Genomic DNA, 21744 nt, shown 5'->3' on the forward strand with positions numbered 1-21744 from the left:
TGCAGTTCCTTTATAGAGGCGAAGTCCCTCCCTTTCCGGGGGACCTCCATGGGACCGTATTTCGGAAAAAGTATGTATTGAAGTCACGAATTACACATATGATGTTTGTCCATTCAAAAGATAATTTTGCAAGTAAAAAAAATAAAAATGTGTGGTAAAAATGTGAAGTAACACTTTTGTTTGTGTGAAACCGCTCAATGAACTACATCTCCCGTCTCGCACCACACACCCAGACGGCCGTCACGTTGGCACATTTCACTTCTTTCTCTCAGAATGAGGCGGAAAGTATTAAAAGAGGTGAAAATCACTCCAAGTCTGTGCATGTTGAGAGCTGTACATACACACAAGGGGAGTTAGTCGGTTCCGTAAGAGCCAGCATGCGGGACCGGGATTCTGAGATTTGTAGTCTTTCTAGTTGCGTATTTTTCATAGTCTTATATTTCAACAGTTTTACGACAAACTGACTTTTTTGACATGGAAATTATTTTTTAAGATTGACAAACATCATATGTGTAATTCGTGGCACAATTCAAACGGGATCGAAAGATAATCTAGATAGAGAGGCGAAGTCCCGCCCATCTACTTCCGACCCATGGGACCTTATTTCGGAAAAAGTATGTATTGAAGTCAATGGAGAGAGAACATTTTTTGCCCTGGAGATGCTAATTTTTGGGTTCAAAAACACGTCATCACTTGCAAACTAATATGGACCTTTAAGTTCCTGTAGCCCTTTTTCATTGTAGTAACATGTTGTACCCATAGACTGTATATATAAACCTTATAGTTAGACATGAAATAATGGTCACTTCCTGTCACTAAAATGAAAAATAGTGACAGATGAGGACATGCGGCCATCATAGCTCACTTTAGCGACGATGTTGTAACAGGAAACATCGATTAAAGTCGTCAGCAGAGCTTTTAAAGACACGCTAACACAGACGGCTGAAAGCTAAAGGACACAGAGAGAGAAAAGTTGTGTATGCATTTTTAATGTTTAGATATAAACTCTGTGAAAGATGAGAGCTTGGAAAAACATTTTAAAAAGTGACAAACATTTGAAAAGAGGTGACAGAGGCATCAGATTGAAGCAGGACTGTACCTGCAGATTGACATTGACTTTAACAATACTCAGAGCTGGTGCTATAACATGAAGTCTGTAACCTGAAGAACAAAACTAGAGTGATATGAGGTCTATGTCTAATGTATTGCACATATACAGAGAAATGATTATTCAAGTTTGTGATTAGAAAATATCCCCCAGAAGAACCACTTGTACAAGGAAAGCAAAAACAAAAGGCTTCGTATAACCAGAAAGTTGTGAAATTAGATAATTCAACCCCTCCGTGATTGCTTGAGAATTGTGTGACAGGAGCGGCGGATGGAAACACATCAAGCTTTGAGAAATATATCACGACACAGTCTTAAATCTCTAAAGGCATGGATATCTATTCTGGGATGTAACCTCAATCTGACACTAACATGACGTTGAAGAAGCAGAGTTGGGATTTAAAGTGTCCTTAAAATGCGAAATTACGATTCTCTGGAAATAAACATTTGCCTGAATTTAGAACAAATACTATACTTTTGTTTGCAGTACTCATTTTGGCCACAAGAGGCCGAAGTGCACCTCTAATCTGTGTTTTAATACGGCTTTTAAATGACTTGATTAAAACACATTTATAGAATAAGAAAGGAAGGCATCAGTAATTCAACATAACTTGTGAACATACAATGTAAGAACCTGACAAAATGAGGAAATAATTCACCTGCCAAAACATCCGTTTCCAACCATTTCACAATTAAATATATATCATTAATAGTTTCTCTGACCAAACTACTTTCTTTTAACCCGTTCTGAAGTCAGACCCAAAGACAGAAAACACTTAAGATCAGACTTAAGATGATGCTTTTTGACTTAGGGCTTCATAATAGATATCAAAAGTGAGTTGATAGATCTTGTCTTTAAAAAGAGGTAAGCCTGTTAAGTTCAAAACGCATGTCAAAGTCGATCGAATGCATTTTATACTTCTGAAATGAACACTAAAACAAACGACTTCCTGTGGTTGTTAAAACATCCCGTTGCATTGATAATCACTCCACTTATTTCCTCCAGCTCATTGTTTTCATTCACCGCTCCACAGAGTCTCCTGATGGCTGATAAATCCCACATATAAAAGCTTGAAGGCAGACGCACTCACAGAAGCTGCCTGTATGCTGGTGAAGAAACATCGCGTGAACAAATGAGGTTATTGAGCATTAAAAAGGCTAATGAATACTGGGTTTACATTCATCAGGTGGTGAGGAAACGGGACAACAGGCCCTTTAGTAGCTGAAGTGACTACATATAGGCTGTGCTGCTGCCCCCTAGTGGTCGGGGGTCAATAAGTGGTCATTAATGCAGCTTTTAAGACCATCATTTATGCTTGGGGATTCCTCTTTCCCTCTGCAATATGATACAATTTGACTGCAAAGCTATGACCAGGAAACAGTCTTTGTTAGCTACTGAAATGTATAATATGGGCTGAATACATATTCCAGACACACACACATATTTGCCGCCAGCACACACACTCGATATTTTGTCTGCAAGACTCATGAAATTGTTAAAAAAAGGCAGCAGTTATAGCTTGGATTGATCTAAGAGTTCCTTAATCTAAAAAAATACATGAGGCTTAAGCCTAAAAACTAGCGTCTTTCAGGACATCAACCCTTTTTTAGTTTCTTGTAGAAGGCACACAAACTACCACAAATGTATAGTTATCATCTTCGAATGTGCAAAAAAAGCTCAGTTTTAATTATTTCCTCGATAAAAAGGAAGTGAGGAGGAGAGAGTTCTTCCCGTGTCTGTGGAGGAAACAGGAAGTCAGGAAGTCAAAGTGGAAATGTGCTTTAAAACCAACACTCTGCATTTCCTCCGTTGGCACTTCGTTAGTTTTAGTGCTGATCAAATAAAAAGGGCAGCGAGTGATGAGCACATTTCTGTATGTGGTCTGCTTTTAATTCAAGATGGATTCAAAGACACAAGGGGGACGAGGATCTCCAGAGTTAGTGTGGGAAACCCCCACAAAAAAATAGAGTACAATGACACATGGTAGATGAAAGAAAAGCAGCACTTTTTAAGTTTCTCCCTCGTGTTTTCGCTCCAAAAAAACATCAGAAATCCAGCAAAAGAAGGGCCCCCTCTGGTCCTTAAGTGTCCTCCACTTCTTTATTCAGAAACAGGAGAGGAAGGGGGGGTGACGGGGGTCACGGGGTCGAGTTTCGGGGCTTCGAGGGCCTGCGGGTTGACGATGACCTGGATGACAAAGTCCTTCTGGATCTTCGTGTCCTGCAGCCGCGTCTTGTCCGTCAGAAGCTTCCCGGAGAAGAACCAGCGCTGGTGAGCGGCGTCGATGTCCTCCTGAGCGTGGAGCTGCTTCTTCAGAAGACCGATGGAGTCCGCCATCGAGGCGCTGAGACGCAGGTCCGTGCCCGTGGAGAGGCGAACCTGCAGACACACAGCAGGAAGGGGGGAAATCAATACTGGACCAACGTGAAAAACACACTTTCCCTTTTTTTATTTTATTTATATTGTTGTATTACTATTATCTTATAAGTATAAATTAGTTTAAACAAAATGTAGGCGATCGGGTAATTTGTTTTGGGGTTTTCTTTTTACATCCAATGCTTTAATTTATATTATATAGACCTCATAACCCTAACAAATTAAGGAAAAAATAACTAAAATTATATCAACTTTCTTTAGTGCTTTTTATTATATCAGAACTCTCTATATCGGACACAGAGACAATTACAAAAGCTAAAACAAATAGGAGTATAATTGATGGGTTCCCTTTTAATACATGTTGATGACCATTTCATCAAATACTTTGCATTGGTTGGAAGTGTGGGCAAAGAAAAGACATTTAAGACAATAAACTTCCACTAAAATCAGAAAGAAAACCACCAAATAAGTCTTTAAAGAGGAGTAAGGAGTAAGGAGTGAGTGAGTTAGGAGTAAGTAAGGAGTAAGTAAGGAGTGAGTAAGGAGTGAGTAAGTAGGTTAGGAGTTAGGAGTAAGTTAGGAGTTAGGAGTAAGTAAAGAGTGAGTAAGTAAGTTAGGAGTAAGTAGGTTAGGAGTTAGGAGTAAGTAAATTAGGAGTTAGGAGTAAGTAAGTTAGGAGTTAGGAGTAAGTAGGTTAGGAGTTAGGAGTAAGTAAGTTAGGAGTAAGGAGTAAGTAAGTTAGGAGTTAGGAGTAAGTAAAGAGTGAGTAAGTAAGTTAGGAGTAAGTAGGTTAGGAGTTAGGAGTAAGTAGGTTAGGAGTTAGGAGTAAGTAAGTTAGGAGTAAGGAGTAAGTAAGTTAGGAGTAAGGAGTAAGTAAGTTAGGAGTAAGACACGTCATCACTTGCAAACTCCCACTAAATAAGAAAGAAAAGCAACCAAATAAGTCTTCAAGGATGTTAGGAGTCAGGAGTCATACCTTGAGCTGGAACTCCTTCTTGGGAGCAGAGGGTGTTTCGGGGCTGTCGTTGGGGTCGTCGTCGCTGCGCTCTGAGATGAGGTTCACAGGAGGAGCCAGGCAGTAAACAGGAAGCTGGTAGCGGTTCCCCAGTTCATCGTAACACTCAGCGAGAGTACCTGGAGAGGAGGGATGAAGAAAACTGAGTGTCTCCTACAGACTTTTAAAACAATAAGTAGACAAGACGTTGGTTTTGTGGACTACAGAGTGGTGCAGTGATGACGGCAGTAAGTATTACACTGTAAAAACTCAAAATCTTGCCAAGTACATTTGTCTAATATCTAGTCAGAATGTGTCTTTCCACTCGATATAAGACATAATAACTGAAGAGGTAACAAAGCAGTGAGATATATGGTCTTGTTTTTAGAAAATGCATCTTCTAGACCAGGGGTCGGCAACCTTTTTGATATGAAGTGCCATTTAAAAAAAGAATTGTGATCATTGTGCCGACGATCGTGAACTGTCAACTGGGGTGGGGGGGATGGGGGTGAAGAGCTCGACGCTCGTGACCCGTCACCAGGAGGGCGGGGGGAGCCTCGCTGCGGGGAAGCAGTGTGTGGACCTCTTTCACCCGTCAGCGCAACTTACATGATGCGGTTTAAACAACTTTAAAGGGGACCTATCATGCAAAATGCACTTTTGTACGTCTTTTATACATGAATATGTGTCCCCGGTGTTCCAGGGAACTCACCAAGTGTCAGAAAACACAACCCTCTCTATTTGCCTCCATACCCAAATCTCTAAAAAAGGGGCTGCAACGGATCTGATAAAAACTGATCCAGATTTGAACACTGTCCTGACGTCAGGACGGTGGCGCTACGGCTATTGGGCCAACTCCACCAATCAGGAGGAGACAGCCACGGCCATTGCCGTTCGAAAGCGCTGGAGACGCTGTAGTACATATGCCAGGCCAGTAGGTGGTGCTGTTCTGCACTTATCTGCCCTTACACAAACAGAGCTAAAAAATGTCAAATTGAGCAAAATGAGGCATGGCTAAAATGCATGATCTGTTTGGTATTTTGAAAAAAAAAAAGTATAAATATGCCTTATATAGGTATGGTCCTACACTATATTATTCAAATATAGCATGATAGGTCCACTTTAAATAATTTGTTTAAACGGCATAATAATAATAATGACGACCGTCCGTTCTGTGATTCTCCAGAACACACAGATGGCCAGTCCGCCCCTGTGTAGCATATTCTTTTCTATGAGAGATGAGCAGATCGCCACTGGGCTTTCAACTTTTTAAAAAAATGTTAAGAAGTAGAAAGTACAGGTGTTTGTGTTCAAAATGTAAGAAGTCAAAGTAAAAAGTAGTCAGAAAAATAAGTAGTGGAGTAAAGTAACGAAGTATTTGTACTCCACTGCTTCCCGGCTCTGCTCACCGTGTGGCAGGGTGATGCTGGCTCCGTCCACTATAGCCTGGGCCAGGTCGTGGTCGTTGCACTCCAGCGCCACAGTAGCAGCTTTCAGAGCGTCCCAGATCTCCTTTCGGCCCTCGAAGGCAGGCGCCGTGTCCCAGAACTCGTCCCTCTTGCTCCGCAGCTGGCCCTCCGTCATCGGGTAGTCGCTCTTCCACTTGGGGCGGTCTTTCTTCAGAGGCTCGTTACGTCCTGCGAGGGGAAGGAGAAGCAAGGGAGTGTCGTTAGGTTGTGAACAAGTGTGGTACAGGTACTGATGTCTGGAAACTCTTCAGGACAAACACTGCTTTTATATTCATATTTAACTATTCTCTAAACAGTGGTTCCCAACCGGGCGTACGGGGACCCCTAGAGGTACTTGAGGGGATCGCAGGGGGTACGTAGGTGCCTGGCGTTCTAAAAATAGCGCAAGTCATCGCCAAATAAATAACTTTTGTCTTACATGAATACAGAAAATAACAATGTTTCTTTTCAAATATGACGGATACAAGTTACTGTTCAGAGGGGAGGGGAGACATTATTGGCTTCCTAAATAAGTAGTGAGTCTTAACATAGTTTTTTACCTGACAACAAGTGTACATTTCAAGTTTAAATGCATTTGTATTCAATGTGAGTTATACAAGTGACTTTCATTTAGGAGCAGTTGGGTTAAACATATCTGAGACCTATAATATGTTGATGAAAAACAGTATATGAGGGGACCTTTAAATGACATTTCAGATCGCATGAATAAAAACAGATCAACTACAGAAGCTCTGTGGTCTGTGTTTTGATCGACAGACACATATAGATACAGGAAGCAAACACACTCAACATAAAAGATTAGGCGTAGTGTAAGGAAATAGTTGTTTGCATGCAAAAATTAATGCAAATGTAAGATAGTGACAACGATTGAGTAATTCCTGAAATATTTGCATGCTGCTTTTAATACCGGCACTTAATTTAAAGTGGACCTATCATGCTATATTTTAAACATATATTGTAGGGCCATACCAATATAAAACATGTCTGTGAAGTTTTTTTTTCAAATACCAAACAGATCATGTATTTTAGCCATGCTTCATTTCGCTCTATTTGCTCTTTTCCAGCCCTGTTTTTGCAAGGGCTGATTCTGCTTTTGTGGCAGACTACACAGCGCCACTTACAGGCCTGGCATATGTACTACAGCGTCTCCAGCGCTCTCTCATTCCCCTGATAGGTGGAGAGTTGCCCATATAGGCGGAGCACCCCTTTTCTGACGTCAGAAAAATTCAAATAATAATCAGCTCCGTTGCAGCCCCGTTTTTAGAGATTTGGGTATGGAGGAAAAGAGAGAGGGTTGTGTTTTCTGACACTTGGTGAGTTCCCTGGAACACCGGGGACACATATTCATGTATAAAAGACGTACAAAAGTGCATTTTGCATGATAGGTCCCCTTTAATATGGGGTTTAATGTTGCTGATATTCATTATATGCGAACATGCAGTGGGTACAGAGGACTCATACTGATAACTCGGAAGTTACTCTACCCATATATAAACAGGCTTTATGTCAACAAGCTCCTATCCTCAGGAAAAAATGATATAACTATGACAAGACTACATTTATGATGTGCAAAGTACCATTTTTTAAAAGATACACGGTGTACTCTAGTTTTCTTGTAAACAGTTGTCGTTACATTCAGTGTTTCTCTGCATTGTGTATATCTCTGAGGTCTGATAAACATGTTGAATGCATTGGAGATTCACTCACATTGCTCTAAATCGTCACTAATAGTAAAATAAGAGTCTGCAAAAACCACATTTGAAGTGATGTGATAACCCTAAACTAGTTTTTATTGTGCACAATTGTTATTACAGTCATTTACTATATTCTTACTAGCATGGAATTTGTTTGTAATGCTTTTCCAGTACCACCACTGATTATAATGAATGTCTGAATCACGTGTAACACAATGTTCCCATAAACATCCTGTGCTTTCCTCTCGTATCACACACAGAGTTTGGCAGCAGAGAGGAATGCTAGCTGCCACGCTGTGTCATCCTGATCTAAAATTAGGAGGTCATCCAGGGTTTGCATTATTCATGAAGCATGTGTAGAACTATATCTATCCGGTAACCTTACCTGTGTTTCCCACCATTCAATATTAACACAAAGCACTCACATTAGTGGAGGTCTGAGGACGCATGCTAACACGCTAGCATCAGGACAGTGAGCGAGCATTTCTGATCACCACTCAGCAGTTACATGTGTCAACAATTACGGTTTATTCTGTAAGCTATGGGCTCCAGTCAAAGAAACCATGATTAACCACACCTGGACCTTTGCTAAGTCCCGCCCCTCAAATGCAGACTAGCCAATCATAGTGTCCATCAAAAAACTACACACCTCTACTACCTCTACTACTACTACTACTACTTTTATTCAAAGCGACTTACATACTCAATACTGTGGACAATCCCCACAGGAGCAATTTGGGGTGAAGTGTCTCAGGGACACAACGACATGCTACTAAAAAATATGAAGCAGATTGGTTCTTTCCAGGTTTTTTTTTTTGTACTTTCAAGCTGATGGTAAAACATGCATATTGCATTTCTGAGTGACAATTGTTACTGTTCTACATTAAAACCTTTGGCACTAACATTAACAGAGAACGTTAGCACATCACTAACCAGCGTTAGCTTGTTTAGCTACTAAAGAAATACTGGATGTGTCCCTTTTTATATATATATATATATATATATATATATATACATACATATATATATATATATATATATATATATATATATATACACATACACACATATACTAGGGCTGCACGATATATCGTGTCGTGACGATAATCGCGATATGCGCGATATTCACATCGCGTGGACGTGCGATTTCTTTAGGACTTGCGATATTAAGTAGGCAAATTAACTCAAACACGTCATGTTACAATTATTTTGCTACTTGCTACAAAAGGAAAACTTGCGCGGCTCTCATGTCAGGGGTACTTGAGTGAGTGACAGCAAACCACAATCAAATCTCCAAAGCAAACGGACCGGGTGATTAAAGGTAAAAACACTGAATAAAGTAGTTTCATGTGTTTCTCCAGGGCAGTTTGGCGCTGCTAACCGAGCTAGCTCAGCTTGTCGCTCTGATAACTTAAGATCCAGACGTCCGTGACTAAAATCCTTCATCCGGTTAAATATAGTTAAAAAAATACCAATTGTATAGCATTAAAGTTCAAGAAAGGATGGTTTGCGGACAAAAAAAAACTGTCTTTTCTTCAATTCCTGTATGTTTTCATATCGCAATATATATCGCAGGGGGAAAAAGATCGCAATGTCAGTTTTTTCCAATATCGTGCAGCCCTAATATATACAGTCTTACTCATGCTGCTTTTACTTTTAAATTATTGTGCGGGGCATAAAGAGCTACCCCATATTAGAAGAACAGTATTGCACCTTAATTTAATTTGAATAAACTGTGGTTCACTTTTAAAGTTCACTGTAATCTGTAGGCTTCAGCATTAGCTTCCACATGTTTGCTCATGAATCAGTTTGATATCCTGGATCTACTTCCCAACACATAATGTGTGGACCAATCTGTCTGCTTCTCATTGAAATCGCTATACATTTTTCTAATAATAACCATCATATTTCTTTACGGGTGTAATAAGTGACAGAGTTGTGGCTACAATAATAGCATCATGAGCTTAATTGAGCAGAAGCCTGGCAAAGGAAAGGCACAATTGTCTTGTTTTGCTTTATCGTTGGCAGTACTTGAACAGAACAGTACTACCCAACTGTCACTCACTTTATACTTGTCAAAAACGTCACTTAAGACACACTTGACGTCTATTCCAGATGCCCGAGACAGAGATGCCGGTCACTGAGGAGTGAAGTGATGGAAAGTATGAAGGAGACAGCACAGATACAGGAGGTTGCATTTCTTTCAAACTAATTATTTAGAGTGCAGGCGGCTCAGGAGGAGCAGTTTGGAGGACGTGGGGCGGTGTAGGATTAGCACTCGGAGAGGAGAGAATCCAAAGTGAGGCGAAGGAAGAGTCAGTGCTACTCCGACAGAGTGGAAGTGGACATGTGGCGTCTACGTAGAAGACAAATGGGGATTCAAGTGGAGTAAATATCCTTATGGGGTCCATATATTACACAATAAGAGAGACAGGTGGTCATATACAACAGTTATATCAGTTCTTATGTCCAAAACTATAACAGAGGCATTCAACTAACGATTATTGCCATTATTGATTAATCTGCAGATCGTGTTCTCGATAACTAAAGCAGCGTCTGCCCAATCCAACATCGTAAAGTAGTGAGAAATGTGAAAAGTGATCAAATGTATTGTGTTGTCCAACGAAACAGTAAGAAAACAAAAGATGTTCGGCTTACTTTGATGTAAAAATGGCAAGAACAAGCAACAAATGCTCACATTTAAGAAACTGGAGCCATTACATGTCCATTTTAAAATGGACGTAAACTATTTATTTACTAGCAAAAACTTTTAATAATGTAGCTAATTATTTTTCTCATATGTAAATAAAGGGAAGAGAGCTCAAGTTGTAGATAACAGCAAACACAACGACCCCGTGGGAAAAAGAGACTTCCTGTTTACAAGAAGGGGGGGTCGTGTGTTCAGGGCTTGGTTGTAGAAAGAGGAACGGTGCAGGGGCAATTTTCTCCAAGGGGAACAAACATTGTGTGACTTTGAAATCGCCTGAAATTCACCAAAAAGCATCCTCTTCTCAGATAAGAGGCTTTCAGGTCATTTTGAAGAACCTCCAGAACAGAGTTTGTCAATTCACCTCAGTGGCAATTGCAAAAATACAAAGTAGTGAAAACATTAATGCTCACTTTCAGGTTCATAGGGTGCGTCTCACTTCGGTTATTTTTCACTTCCTCGCTCCTCGGTCTCGGTTTCACCGGAAGTTGATTAGTCTGCACCATCTTGAGTACCGTCCCAGTGGCCTTATTTTTGCCGGAGGACCGAGGAGTGATAATCGAGGAACTACCAGACCATCCTCCGGTGAAATCCTCAGACACTCGCCCCGCCCCCTTACTGTGTATCGCTCACTGATTGGACGATGCAGCGCATGCACTGATCTGGCTGCTGTCAGACGATCAGCTGTGCGGCGTCATCACAAACGGACGTCGCTTCACGTGACGCTCCGGAGGAAACAACGTCCCATTGCTCTTAAAACTAATTTCCCTGCTTCTCGTGGTTTCCTTGCGTCTCTCCATGCTTCCCTGGTGGGAGGGACTAGTCGCAGGGAAACGACGCAAGTGAGGGACGCAAGGAATCCATTTAACCGAAGTGAGATGCAGCTATTGTTGTATGTTATGCCTCTCCTGTGACATGTTTACATCCTTTAATGTTCAAAAAGGTCGATTTTTCACAGACCGTTTACATGCACATAAACCTATATAACACACTACAGGGAAAGCCTAACATGGCCTCTTTAAATCATGGTGTGCTTCTTAATTGTGCTGTGCATGTAAACAATCAGGATTAAAAGCAATTGAATGCACATGTTCTCACCTAGAAACATGATTAAGTGTTTTTATCTACATTTATGTCATGTGTTTAAATGTCTTGCTTCAGAGCAGAATCACTTCTTTTGAGATATCAATAGGTTGGTTGAATATATTTATAGTTAAGTATCCTGTAATTTATTCAGAGTGTTATAATGATGAGAAAAGGGGAAATAAGTGTGTATGAAAAGCAGAGATGTTAAAGTACACACATCCTTTACTCAAGTAGAAGTACAGATACTCGTGTTTAAAAATACTCTGGTGAAAGTAGAAGTACTGACTAAACTTCTTTACTCAAGTAAAAGTAAAGAGGTCTTTGAAATGTACTTCAGTAAAAAGTACCCATAACTAGCAGCTGTTTTAAAGAGTACCTGACCTCCCTTTATATTAATAGAACAATAATGTCATTGTTAGCTAATGAATGTTTCCCTGCTGAACAACGGCAACATGACAACGTTTTCATTGGTCCCTCTTCTTTAGAGAAGACCAGGAAATGATGGATACACGGATCGTGTTCAAATCAATAGGCACGCAATGACTTTAAATAATAATGATCACGCCACCAAACACACATTCAAACTAAAGGAACCAGCCTGTTTGGAAAATGTAAGAAGTAGAAAGTACAGGTATTTGTGTTCAACATGTAAGAAGTAGAAAGTACAGGTATTTGTGTTCAACATGTGAGAAGTAGAAAGTACAGGTATTTGTGTTCAACATGTAAGAAGTAGAAAGTACAGGTATTTGTGTTCAAAATGTAAGAAGTAGAAAGTACAGGTATTTGTGTTCAACATGTAAGAAGTAGAAAGTACAGGTATTTGTGTTCAACATGTAAGAAGTAGAAAGTACAGGTATTTGTGTTCAACATGTAAGAAGTAGAAAGTACAGGTATTTGTGTTCAACATGTAAGAAGTAGAAAGTACAGGTATTTGTGTTCAAAATGTAAGAAGTAGAAAGTTCAGGTATTTGTGTTCAAAATGTAAGAAGTAGAAAGTACAGGTATTTGTGTTCAAAATGTAAGAAGTAGAAAGTACAGGTACTTGTGTTCAAAATGTAAGAAGTAGAAAGTACAGGTATTTGTGTTCAAAATGTAAGAAGTAGAAAGTACAGGTACTTGTGTTCAAAATGTAAGAAGTAGAAAGTACAGGTATTTGGGTTCAACATGTAAGAAGTAGAAAGTACAGGTATTTGTGTTCAAATGTAAGAAGTAGAAAGTACAGGTATTTGTGTTCAACATGTAAGAAGTAGAAAGTACAGGTATTTGTGTTCAACATGTAAGAAGTAGAAAGTACAGGTATTTGTGTTCAAAATGTAAGAAGTAGAAAGTACAGGTATTTGTGTTCAACATGTAAGAAGTAGAAAGTACAGGTATTTGTGTTCAACATGTAAGAAGTAGAAAGTACAGGTATTTGTGTTCAACATGTAAGAAGTAGAAAGTACAGGTATTTGTGTTCAACATGTAAGAAGTAGAAAGTACAGGTATTTGTGTTCAACATGTAAGAAGTAGAAAGTACAGGTATTTGTGTTCAAAATGTAAGAAGTAGAAAGTTCAGGTATTTGTGTTCAAAATGTAAGAAGTAGAAAGTACAGGTATTTGTGTTCAAAATGTAAGAAGTAGAAAGTACAGGTACTTGTGTTCAAAATGTAAGAAGTAGAAAGTACAGGTATTTGGGTTCAACATGTAAGAAGTAGAAAGTACAGGTATTTGTGTTCAACATGTAAGAAGTAGAAAGTACAGGTATTTGTGTTCAAAATGTAAGAAGTAGAAAGTACAGGTATTTGTGTTCAACATGTAAGAAGTAGAAAGTACAGGTATTTGTGTTCAACATGTAAGAAGTAGAAAGTACAGGTATTTGTGTTCAACATGTAAGAAGTAGAAAGTACAGGTATTTGTGTTCAACATGTAAGAAGTAGAAAGTACAGGTATTTGGGTTCAACATGTAAGAAGTAGAAAGTACAGGTATTTGTGTTCAAAATGTAAGAAGTAGAAAGTACAGGTATTTGTGTTCAACATGTAAGAAGTAGAAAGTACAGGTATTTGTGTTCAAAATGTAAGAAGTAGAAAGTACAGGTATTTGTGTTCAACATGTAAGAAGTAGAAAGTACAGGTATTTGTGTTCAAAATGTAAGAAGTAGAAAGTACAGGTATTTGAGTTCAAAATGTAAGAAGTAGAAAGTACAGGTATTTGTGTTCAAAATGTAAGAAGTAGAAAGTATAGGTATTTGTGTTCAACATTTAAGAAGTAGAAAGTACAGGTATTTGTGTTCAAAATGTAAGAAGTAGAAAGTACAGGTATTTGTGTTCAAAATGTAAGAAGTCAAAGTAAAAAGTCGTCAGAAAAATAAGTAGTGGAGTAAAGTACTGATACCAGAAAAATGTACTTAAAGGTAGGGTAGGTAATTCACTTCAGAAACACTTTTTGTTATATTCCATGGAATGCTCTTAACATCCCGATAGCAATGAATACATTAAATGCTTTGACAATAAATACATTAAAAGATGTCATCTGTGGAAGCTGTAATACTGTAAAAAGCACGACCAATCATCTGAGCCGGCCCGGCTAAAATAACTGGATGGCCTGTCAGCCTTCCATCTGTGCACAAACTTATCTCGTGCCCTCATTGGTCATGTGCGCGTTCGTGTGTGTTGGAGGAGGGGCTCTGTGAGGAAGTCTGAAGGAAGGGGCAGATTGTTTTCGGCTGCATACTTTCAAATTCTAGCGCACTCGAGCTGGTTTCTCCATTCTTACCTACACTACCTTTAAGTAACGTAACAAAGTATTTGTACTCCACTACTTCCCACCTCTGATGAAAAGCAGGCGGTAACAAAAGGAAGGGATTCAACCAAATCTAAAGTAAAACACCCCAAAACAAAGACATGAAGCAATGCATTACTGACGGATTAGGCAATAAGGGGGTGTTTCCTCCAGCTGTGCTCATAAAGCAGGTGCCACGTGATGCATGTTGGATTTATGAGCGTCAATAAAAATACGTCGTAAACATAGTATGAGGATCATATCCGGCTTCTCTGTGCTGCAGGATACAAACACAACAACAAATAAAGGGTGGCTCTGAAAGGATTACCTGTTCCGGGGAAAACTATGTTCAATGTTTCCTTGGCGCTGAGAAGACATTTAACACATTCCTCTGACGTGAGGAGATTAATGAAAGCAGGGTGTTTTCTGTGTTCCTCTTTAAACGCAGACGTCAGTGAGCAGCTTTTCCCTTTAACCGGACATATTGTGGATCTACTTTTTTCTCCGAGGGCCACATAAAAATATACGAAGGGCTGGTTCGCTCACTAGAGGTATACTGCCTGGGTAGATTTCAAGCTTGTTATGTAAATCAGTTATTGGGCTTTTTATAGCAACTAAGATTTGTTTACAAATGTTTCCAACTTTAAAGTGGACCTATCATGCTATATTTGAATAATATAGTGTAGGACCATACCTATATAAGGCATATTTATACGTTTTCTTTTTCAAAATACCAAACAGATCATGCATTTTAGCCATGCCTCATTTCGCTCTATTTTGCTCTCCTCCACCCTGTCTTTGCATGCACTGCAGCTGACCACGCCCCCCTGCAAAGGAGGGGGCCGAGTTACGAGCGTTGTGTTACCATGCTGTTACCATGCCACGGCAACCTCTCATTCCCCTGATTGGTGGAGAGTTGGCCATATAGGCGGAGCTCCTCGTCACTGACGTCAGACTATAGAGTGGCGAAGTCCCTCCCACTTACTTCCGGGGTATGGGACCTTATTCCGGAAAAGTTATGCATTGAAGTCAATGGGGAGAGAAAACTTATCTTTCGATCCCGTTTGAATTGTGCCACTGAATTACACATATGATGTTTGTCAATTTAAAATAATAATTTCCATGTCAAAAAAGTCACAGTTTGTCGTAAAACTGTTGAAATATAAGACTATGAAAAATACGCAACTAGAAAGACTACAAATCCCAGAATCCCGGTCCCGCATGCTGGCTCTTACGAACCGACTAACTCCCCTTGTGTGTATGTACAGCTCTCAACATGCCCAGACTTGGAGTGATTTTCACCTCTTTTAATACTTTCCGCCTCATTCTGAAAGGAAGAAGTGAAATGTGCCAACGTGACGGCCGTCTTGGTGTGTGGTGCGAGACGGGAGATGTAGTTCATTGAGCGGTTTCACACAAAAAAAAGTTTCACGACACATTTTTATTTTTTTGACTTGCAAAATTATCTTTTAAATTGACAAACATCATATGTGTAATTCGTGGCACAATTCAAACGGGATCGAAAGATAATCTTTCTCTCTCCATTGACTTCAATGCATAACTTTTCCGAAATAAGGTCCCATGGAGCTCAACCGGAAGGGGAGGGACTTCGCCTCTCTATTTTCAAATCTGGATCAGTTTTTATCAGATCCGTTGCAGCCCCGTTTTTAGAGATTTTGGGTATGGAGGAAAAGAGAGGGTTGTGTTTTCTGACACTTGGTGAGTTCCCTGACACACATTCATGTATAAAAGACGTACAAAAGGTGCATTTTGCATGATAGGTCCCCTTTAATTGATTGAATTTATTTGAAAGGTGGGCACCATGGATGTATAATAAGAACTGGATACAGCGTGGGAGGCGGGGTCTCGTTCTTTCCTATGAGAGCTGCTCATTGGTGCATGAGGACAAAATGGCCCAACTTTTGAGAGAGCGAAACGTCACAGATTACCCATCATGCCTAGCTGTCAGAGCAGAAGAACCCTTAAGCCCCGCCCCCCGAGCTCCCACTCTCGGCTCAGTAGAATGAATGGCGACAGAAATATGACCAGGTTTTCAAGCTATCTTTTAAAATACTTGCTTTAAAGACTCTAAATCATAGCTTTTTAGACATGTTGTTTAAACCTGTTTCACCAGAGTTCTTTCAAGCCTTTTCGACCGCAAATTTGTTTTGATTTATCATTAGGAAAATATGAGTTAAAAAGGCAAAACCTGTACATAAAAAAACAACCCACATTTCTTCCAGAGTCAATAAGGACAAACCCTTTACTGCTTGGGAAGAAGTGAACCTATTCACCCCAAACTGTTAAATGAAAACCACATGAGCTTTCTGTGTATTTGACGTCTTCCTCTGAGAGTAAAGCAGAGTAGATTCTTCTCCAGTTAGAGCAGTCATTGACGCAGCGGGACATGATGGGACTTGTTCTTTTTTATCCAAGCCTGGTCTAGCAGGGAGTTTCTGTTGATACCTATCAGGGTGGGGAATTACCACAAACCCCTGCCAAAGCTCAGGGAACATTGGCTGTGAAGACTTTAAAAAGAGTATCCATTGGGCATTTTGGCAGGAAACAAAGAGAGATGAATCATTATGAAGTTCATATTCTGCTTTAAAATCTGTATCAGCTGTTCGTTCTGTCCTTTGATACTGATGTGATTAAAAGCTGGAGTCATTCTTAAAAAACGTCCTGTCTTTCTGAACTGGAGACAATGTTGGAAAAAGACTGAAACTTTCCATCGGTGGAGTTGGATGAAACAAACGGGACAAAACCTGCATCCAAATGAAAACCAGACACTCTGATTCCTAAACAGTCACTTTGAAAAGAGAACAGATATGCAACAAGCTGCACTTAATCACTTCCACCATTTTATTTTGAGTACAATAATCTCTCTTTTATATGTGGATTTATATAGCTGGAACCTTAAGGTTGTTTCCCATCCTAAGGGAGTTGTAACGATACAACTTTTGTCCATATTTGGCTTTTTATACGGCATATGGTATAAATGAACACCTGATGTATCATCATGATTGTATTTTGTTCCTCTATTGTTACGTGTTAACACAGGGTATATGCAGGAATCCTGAAGTGAAATGTAATGCCTTTTAAGAGCTTTTTTAAGACCCTTTCCATACATTTTAAGACCTCATCGCCACTTTGAGTTCTAACCGGTTACCTTGGCGACACACTTTACCTCACATTTACTATATACAGTATTGATTGTCCTTCCTCCTTATCTTCCAACCATTTGGACGCAGACTTGCATTTTCCCATAACGATGTTGTTTAACAACCGGCGTAAACGGGCCTTCGCGCTATCAAGCAGTGAGCGTGAGATGTCCTGTTCAGATGACGTCAAACCCAACGGGATGCCATAAATAAACTACACAGAATCACACTACACACCTACGCAATGATTACATTCAGGCAGACTGTAGAATACAACCTCTTTGGACAATTTATATACTTATTGAAAACAAGCTACAAAATGTAATACCTTGGGAAATGCCGTTTAATACTTTTTAATAGCCTTAAATTTGAACTAAATTGATTTATCAACTTTTAATACTTTTTAAGACCCTGCGGACACCCTGTAACATGGTTTAATGTTCAAAAAGCTCTTTATTTTTCTCATACTGCCTGTGTTGCAGCACCTCTTTTCACCCTCTGTCTGAAACCAGAGCCCAGTCTGCTCTGATTGGTTAGATTTGAGCCTTTGTAGACCAATTACATGCACACAAACCTAGATAACACACTAGAGGAAAGGGAAAACCCCTAAACAGTACAATAGGGCCTCTTTAAGGTTGTTTCCTATCCGAAGTGAGTTTAATAACATTGATAATGTGCAGTTTTGTAAAGGATCTCTTAATCCAATAAACATTAGGGCGGTGGTGGCGAAGTCCATAGATGAGAGTAACACCTACGTCAATTCTGGGCGAAAATTACGGCCCCGCCCACTTTTGGGGGAAAAACAACGCTGTCATTTGAATGGCGGTCAATACGAATTCTGAAGTGTTTGCCAATCCGATCAGAAATGTAGGAAAACCGTGGATTTGTGGATCTTCAAAGAGCCCGATTACGATGGCCAGTCAGGCAAACAATTACATTAAATCATTGGAAATCGACAATCGGTCTCGATATATGGTTAAATTAAAATCAGTAGGCGAGGCTGTAATTTCGCCAGTTGTTACTCTCATGAGTGAGGTGGAAAATAATAGTTGTATCATGCCAACAAGCTGCTGTGTCGTTTATTGCACCTCAAACATTAAAACAAATCCAGAGTTCATTGTTTCTGTACTTCCTCTAAGAACAAAAGACAGTAACAGAAGAGCTCTGTGGCTTCAGGCTCGATCGCCATTCAAATGACAGCGCTGTTTCCCCCAAAAGTGGGCGGGGCCGTAAAGTGACGTTGATGTTACTCTCATCTATGAAAATCGATAGCCTACTGCTCTATTTAACCATATATCGAGCCCGATCGTCCATTTCCAATGGCTTAATGTAATTGTTTGCCTGTCTGGCCGTTGTAATCGGGCTCTTTGAAGATCCAAAAATCCACGGTTTTCTTACATTTCTGATCGGATTGGCAAAAACTTCAGAATTTGTATTGACCGCCATTCAAATGACAGCATTGTTTTCCCCCTAAAGTGGGCGAAGCCGTACTTTTTGACCGGAAGTGACGCATTTGTTACTCTCATGTATCGGGACTTGGCTTGGCAACTGGAAGGTCACCAGTTCAATTCCAGGAAAGACCAAGTGCTACCGAGGTGTCCGTCCCCTACACTGTTCCCCGGGCGCCGTTCATAATGGCAGCCCACTGCTCCTAACACTAGGATGGGTCAAATGCAGAGAAACCGTTTCGTTACATAGTACCTGTACTACGTAATGACAATAAGTTGAATCTTCTTCAATTAAGTATGTTGTCTGGGGTCAAAACTGTGCAGAAATTCAGAACGTCTGCCAATACAGCTGTGTGGCGCCTGCGTCATTCAGTTTTGTAAATATAACATTTTCTTCGCTAAGAGCTGAAACAGCAATCCAAATACCATCCGTCACTATCAAACACAAGCGTCGGAGAACAAAACAAAGCCAGTGTTTATCTTTAGAAGAATGTTATCTTCCGGGAAGGTAGATAAAAGTAACATCAAGTCCCTGATGTGAAAAATAAACGTTGGGAATCAGTGTGACCTCAGTGTTGCCATTTACAGTAACAACAACCCCCTGCTTGGTCACTATGTACTCATTAAAAACTGCAGAGTGCTGTTCACGAGGCTCCCATAACACCACTTTTAAGATAGCAAGTGGACCAACAAGCTCACCGTTTGACGGATTAAGTGTGAGGTTTGAAATTGTTGGCTGAGGAAATTGCTGGCCTTGGTATTGGTGCAGAGTCAGGGAAATGTGGGCGTAGTAGTGTGGGTGATTTTGGTTTTTAATCACAGCTAAAAGCGGGTCTGGGATAGTAGAGTTTGTCTGGGTGGTCAGCGTTAACAGCACAAGAGAGTAACACCACAGTTTGGGTGCTAGCAAAATAGGAAAGGAAATTCCTCCAAGTAGAAAAACAGCAAGAAAATGAGGCTGACTATTGCCCTGTGGAGAGGAAACTCGCTGTGGAATTGCTGAATGTAGATATACCGGTGAACAGTCACTGCATTTCATTAACAGTTACAACTAAGTCTCTTGGAAATGTCCTCATGCATTACTTTCTCTTGATTCTCTTGAGGTACTTCAGCATTTGTGACTGTAACAACATGAGTAAACACATTGGTATGAGACAAGTGTGTGCAGTTTTATGTAAAGCCCTTCCACACAAATCCCTGATCATGGAGGGAGTGATGTAACAAATAGTCCTCTGGTTGTCTGTCAGTGTCCCCACAGAAAAACAAAAGATGATCAAGGAGGTGAAACCCAATCACACGCTGACACTTGAGATGCTTTTAAGTCTGCTGCAGGAGTGAAATACACCTGGATACATTGAGTCTCAACCACTTCTGGTGGTGTTTTGATCATTGTGTGCACTTTAATGTGTATTGGGTGTCTGGAAGCCTGATTTGCATGCAGTAAAGCAGAAGTAGACCTTTTATCAGATGCCACAATTCATCTTTTTTTACACAATGAACTGGCAAAATGTCTCAAAACTAGCCTCATGTTGCCTTCACTAAGGTTAAAAAAGTGGAAGTGGGACTTATAAGTAGTGGTGTTGTAAGAATACAAGATATTTAAGTGAAGCACACAAGTCTTACCTCCTCGTCCACCATTCCTGGAGGACCCTCGGCTCTGTGTGTCCTCCCAGCCTTCCCAGTATCTCCCCACACATCCTCCCATGGTTGTAGGGCTTCAGACGATTTCCACTAGCTGAGAAGGGGGCCCATCGCGGAGGAAGACGATAAACTAGGTCCGATTTGGAGCACGGGTTGCAGGTCCAATGTTGCAAACCTATGGGTCATCCGTAGCGGCAAACACAGGGAAGCTTTGGTGCCTGATAGTCTGAGAAATACCTGCAAAATGTTGCTTAAATGCGTTTTCTCTTATGTGCTATCTGTGTGTGACACGACCCCACAGGATTTAAAACTAGTCCCTACACTACGAGTTTGAAAAACAGAAAGTCGACAGCTACAGATACCAATCTATTCTTTTTTCAATGTTAGAATACAACGAGCAGCATGTCAGATAATGAACTTGCCTGCAAACTAAATGTTGAAGTCCACCTTCTTCAAGCTAACAAGCTAACAGGGCCAACCGTGGATGTGGAAAGAAAACAGGATACTCCGTTCACTCCTATGAGAGTTGCTCAGTGGCGCATGAATCCCAAAATACAGCGACTGTAGATTCAGAAAGAACCAGGATCATCCGGGACCTCGTTCTTACGGAGCATGCGCACTTGAGTGTTCCCTTAAGACCCACCTCCAAACTTAGTTCACTGAATGGAAAGGAGAAAATAACTCTGAATTCAGCTTTTTACAACTTTTTAGAACCTAATTATTTAAATAAGGGCCATGAAAGTGTTCGAGTTGGGTAGTTTAATAAGCTAAAAAAAATGTGTACGCTGATTTACAGACGTCTCTTTCCCCAATGTCAATGGAAAAAAGTATATTTCGGCCAAAACGACGTCACGGAAGCTGTAGTACCACCGTTTGAACACTACGCCCATTCATACAAATCTGCTTCAACGGTCGGCGCACTTCCTGGCTAGCTAGCTACTACAACATCAGTAAACACACACTTCCGCACACTCGTGACCATTTTCCAGTACGTTTTAGTTTCCTCCAAAGGTAGTGGATAGTTACAGTTTCCAGCAGACTTCGGTAGATCGCTTCAGTTATTTGCGGTTGCCTCCAGATTTAGTTTTTCCTCGTTAAATCCCACAGACGTTACTTCCCTCTCTGCTGGACTTTTCCACGCATGCGCAGAAACACGCAGGCAGGTGTTGGGTTCTCTTACGTCAGGAAAAAAAGCAATCAGGTTCAGAAACAATTGTATTGCCGAGTAAGTTTAGACATACGAGGAATTTGCCTTGGTATATATGGTGCATACATAAACACAGTTACAGGCATTATGTTTTA

General features: G+C 40.3%; 1 protein-coding gene across 4 annotated transcripts; it reads right to left on the reverse strand.

Annotated features, from left to right (window-relative positions):
* Nucleotides 1–971: 971 nt before the first annotated feature.
* On the reverse strand, nt 972–21573 carry ubtd1b (ubiquitin domain containing 1b). 4 transcript variants are annotated; one of them, XM_034134819.1, is made up of 5 exons: nt 21469–21573; nt 20425–20617; nt 5888–6115; nt 4461–4618; nt 972–3487 (listed from the first exon to the last, which is right to left on the reverse strand). In XM_034134819.1, the coding sequence occupies exons 2-5, from the start codon at nt 20504–20506 to the stop codon at nt 3209–3211; spliced, it is 747 nt and encodes a 248-aa protein (XP_033990710.1). In that variant the 5' UTR covers nt 20507–20617; nt 21469–21573; the 3' UTR covers nt 972–3208. The 4 variants fall into 4 exon arrangements, with proteins under 4 accessions (XP_033990710.1, XP_033990709.1, XP_033990708.1 ...); XM_034134818.1 differs by having other exon boundaries at nt 21435–21573; XM_034134817.1 differs by having other exon boundaries at nt 20865–21573.
* Nucleotides 21574–21744: the final 171 nt, after the last annotated feature.

This window comes from Trematomus bernacchii, unplaced genomic scaffold (genome assembly GCF_902827165.1).
Source record: "Trematomus bernacchii unplaced genomic scaffold, fTreBer1.1, whole genome shotgun sequence".
Classification (NCBI taxonomy): domain Eukaryota; kingdom Metazoa; phylum Chordata; class Actinopteri; order Perciformes; family Nototheniidae; genus Trematomus; species Trematomus bernacchii.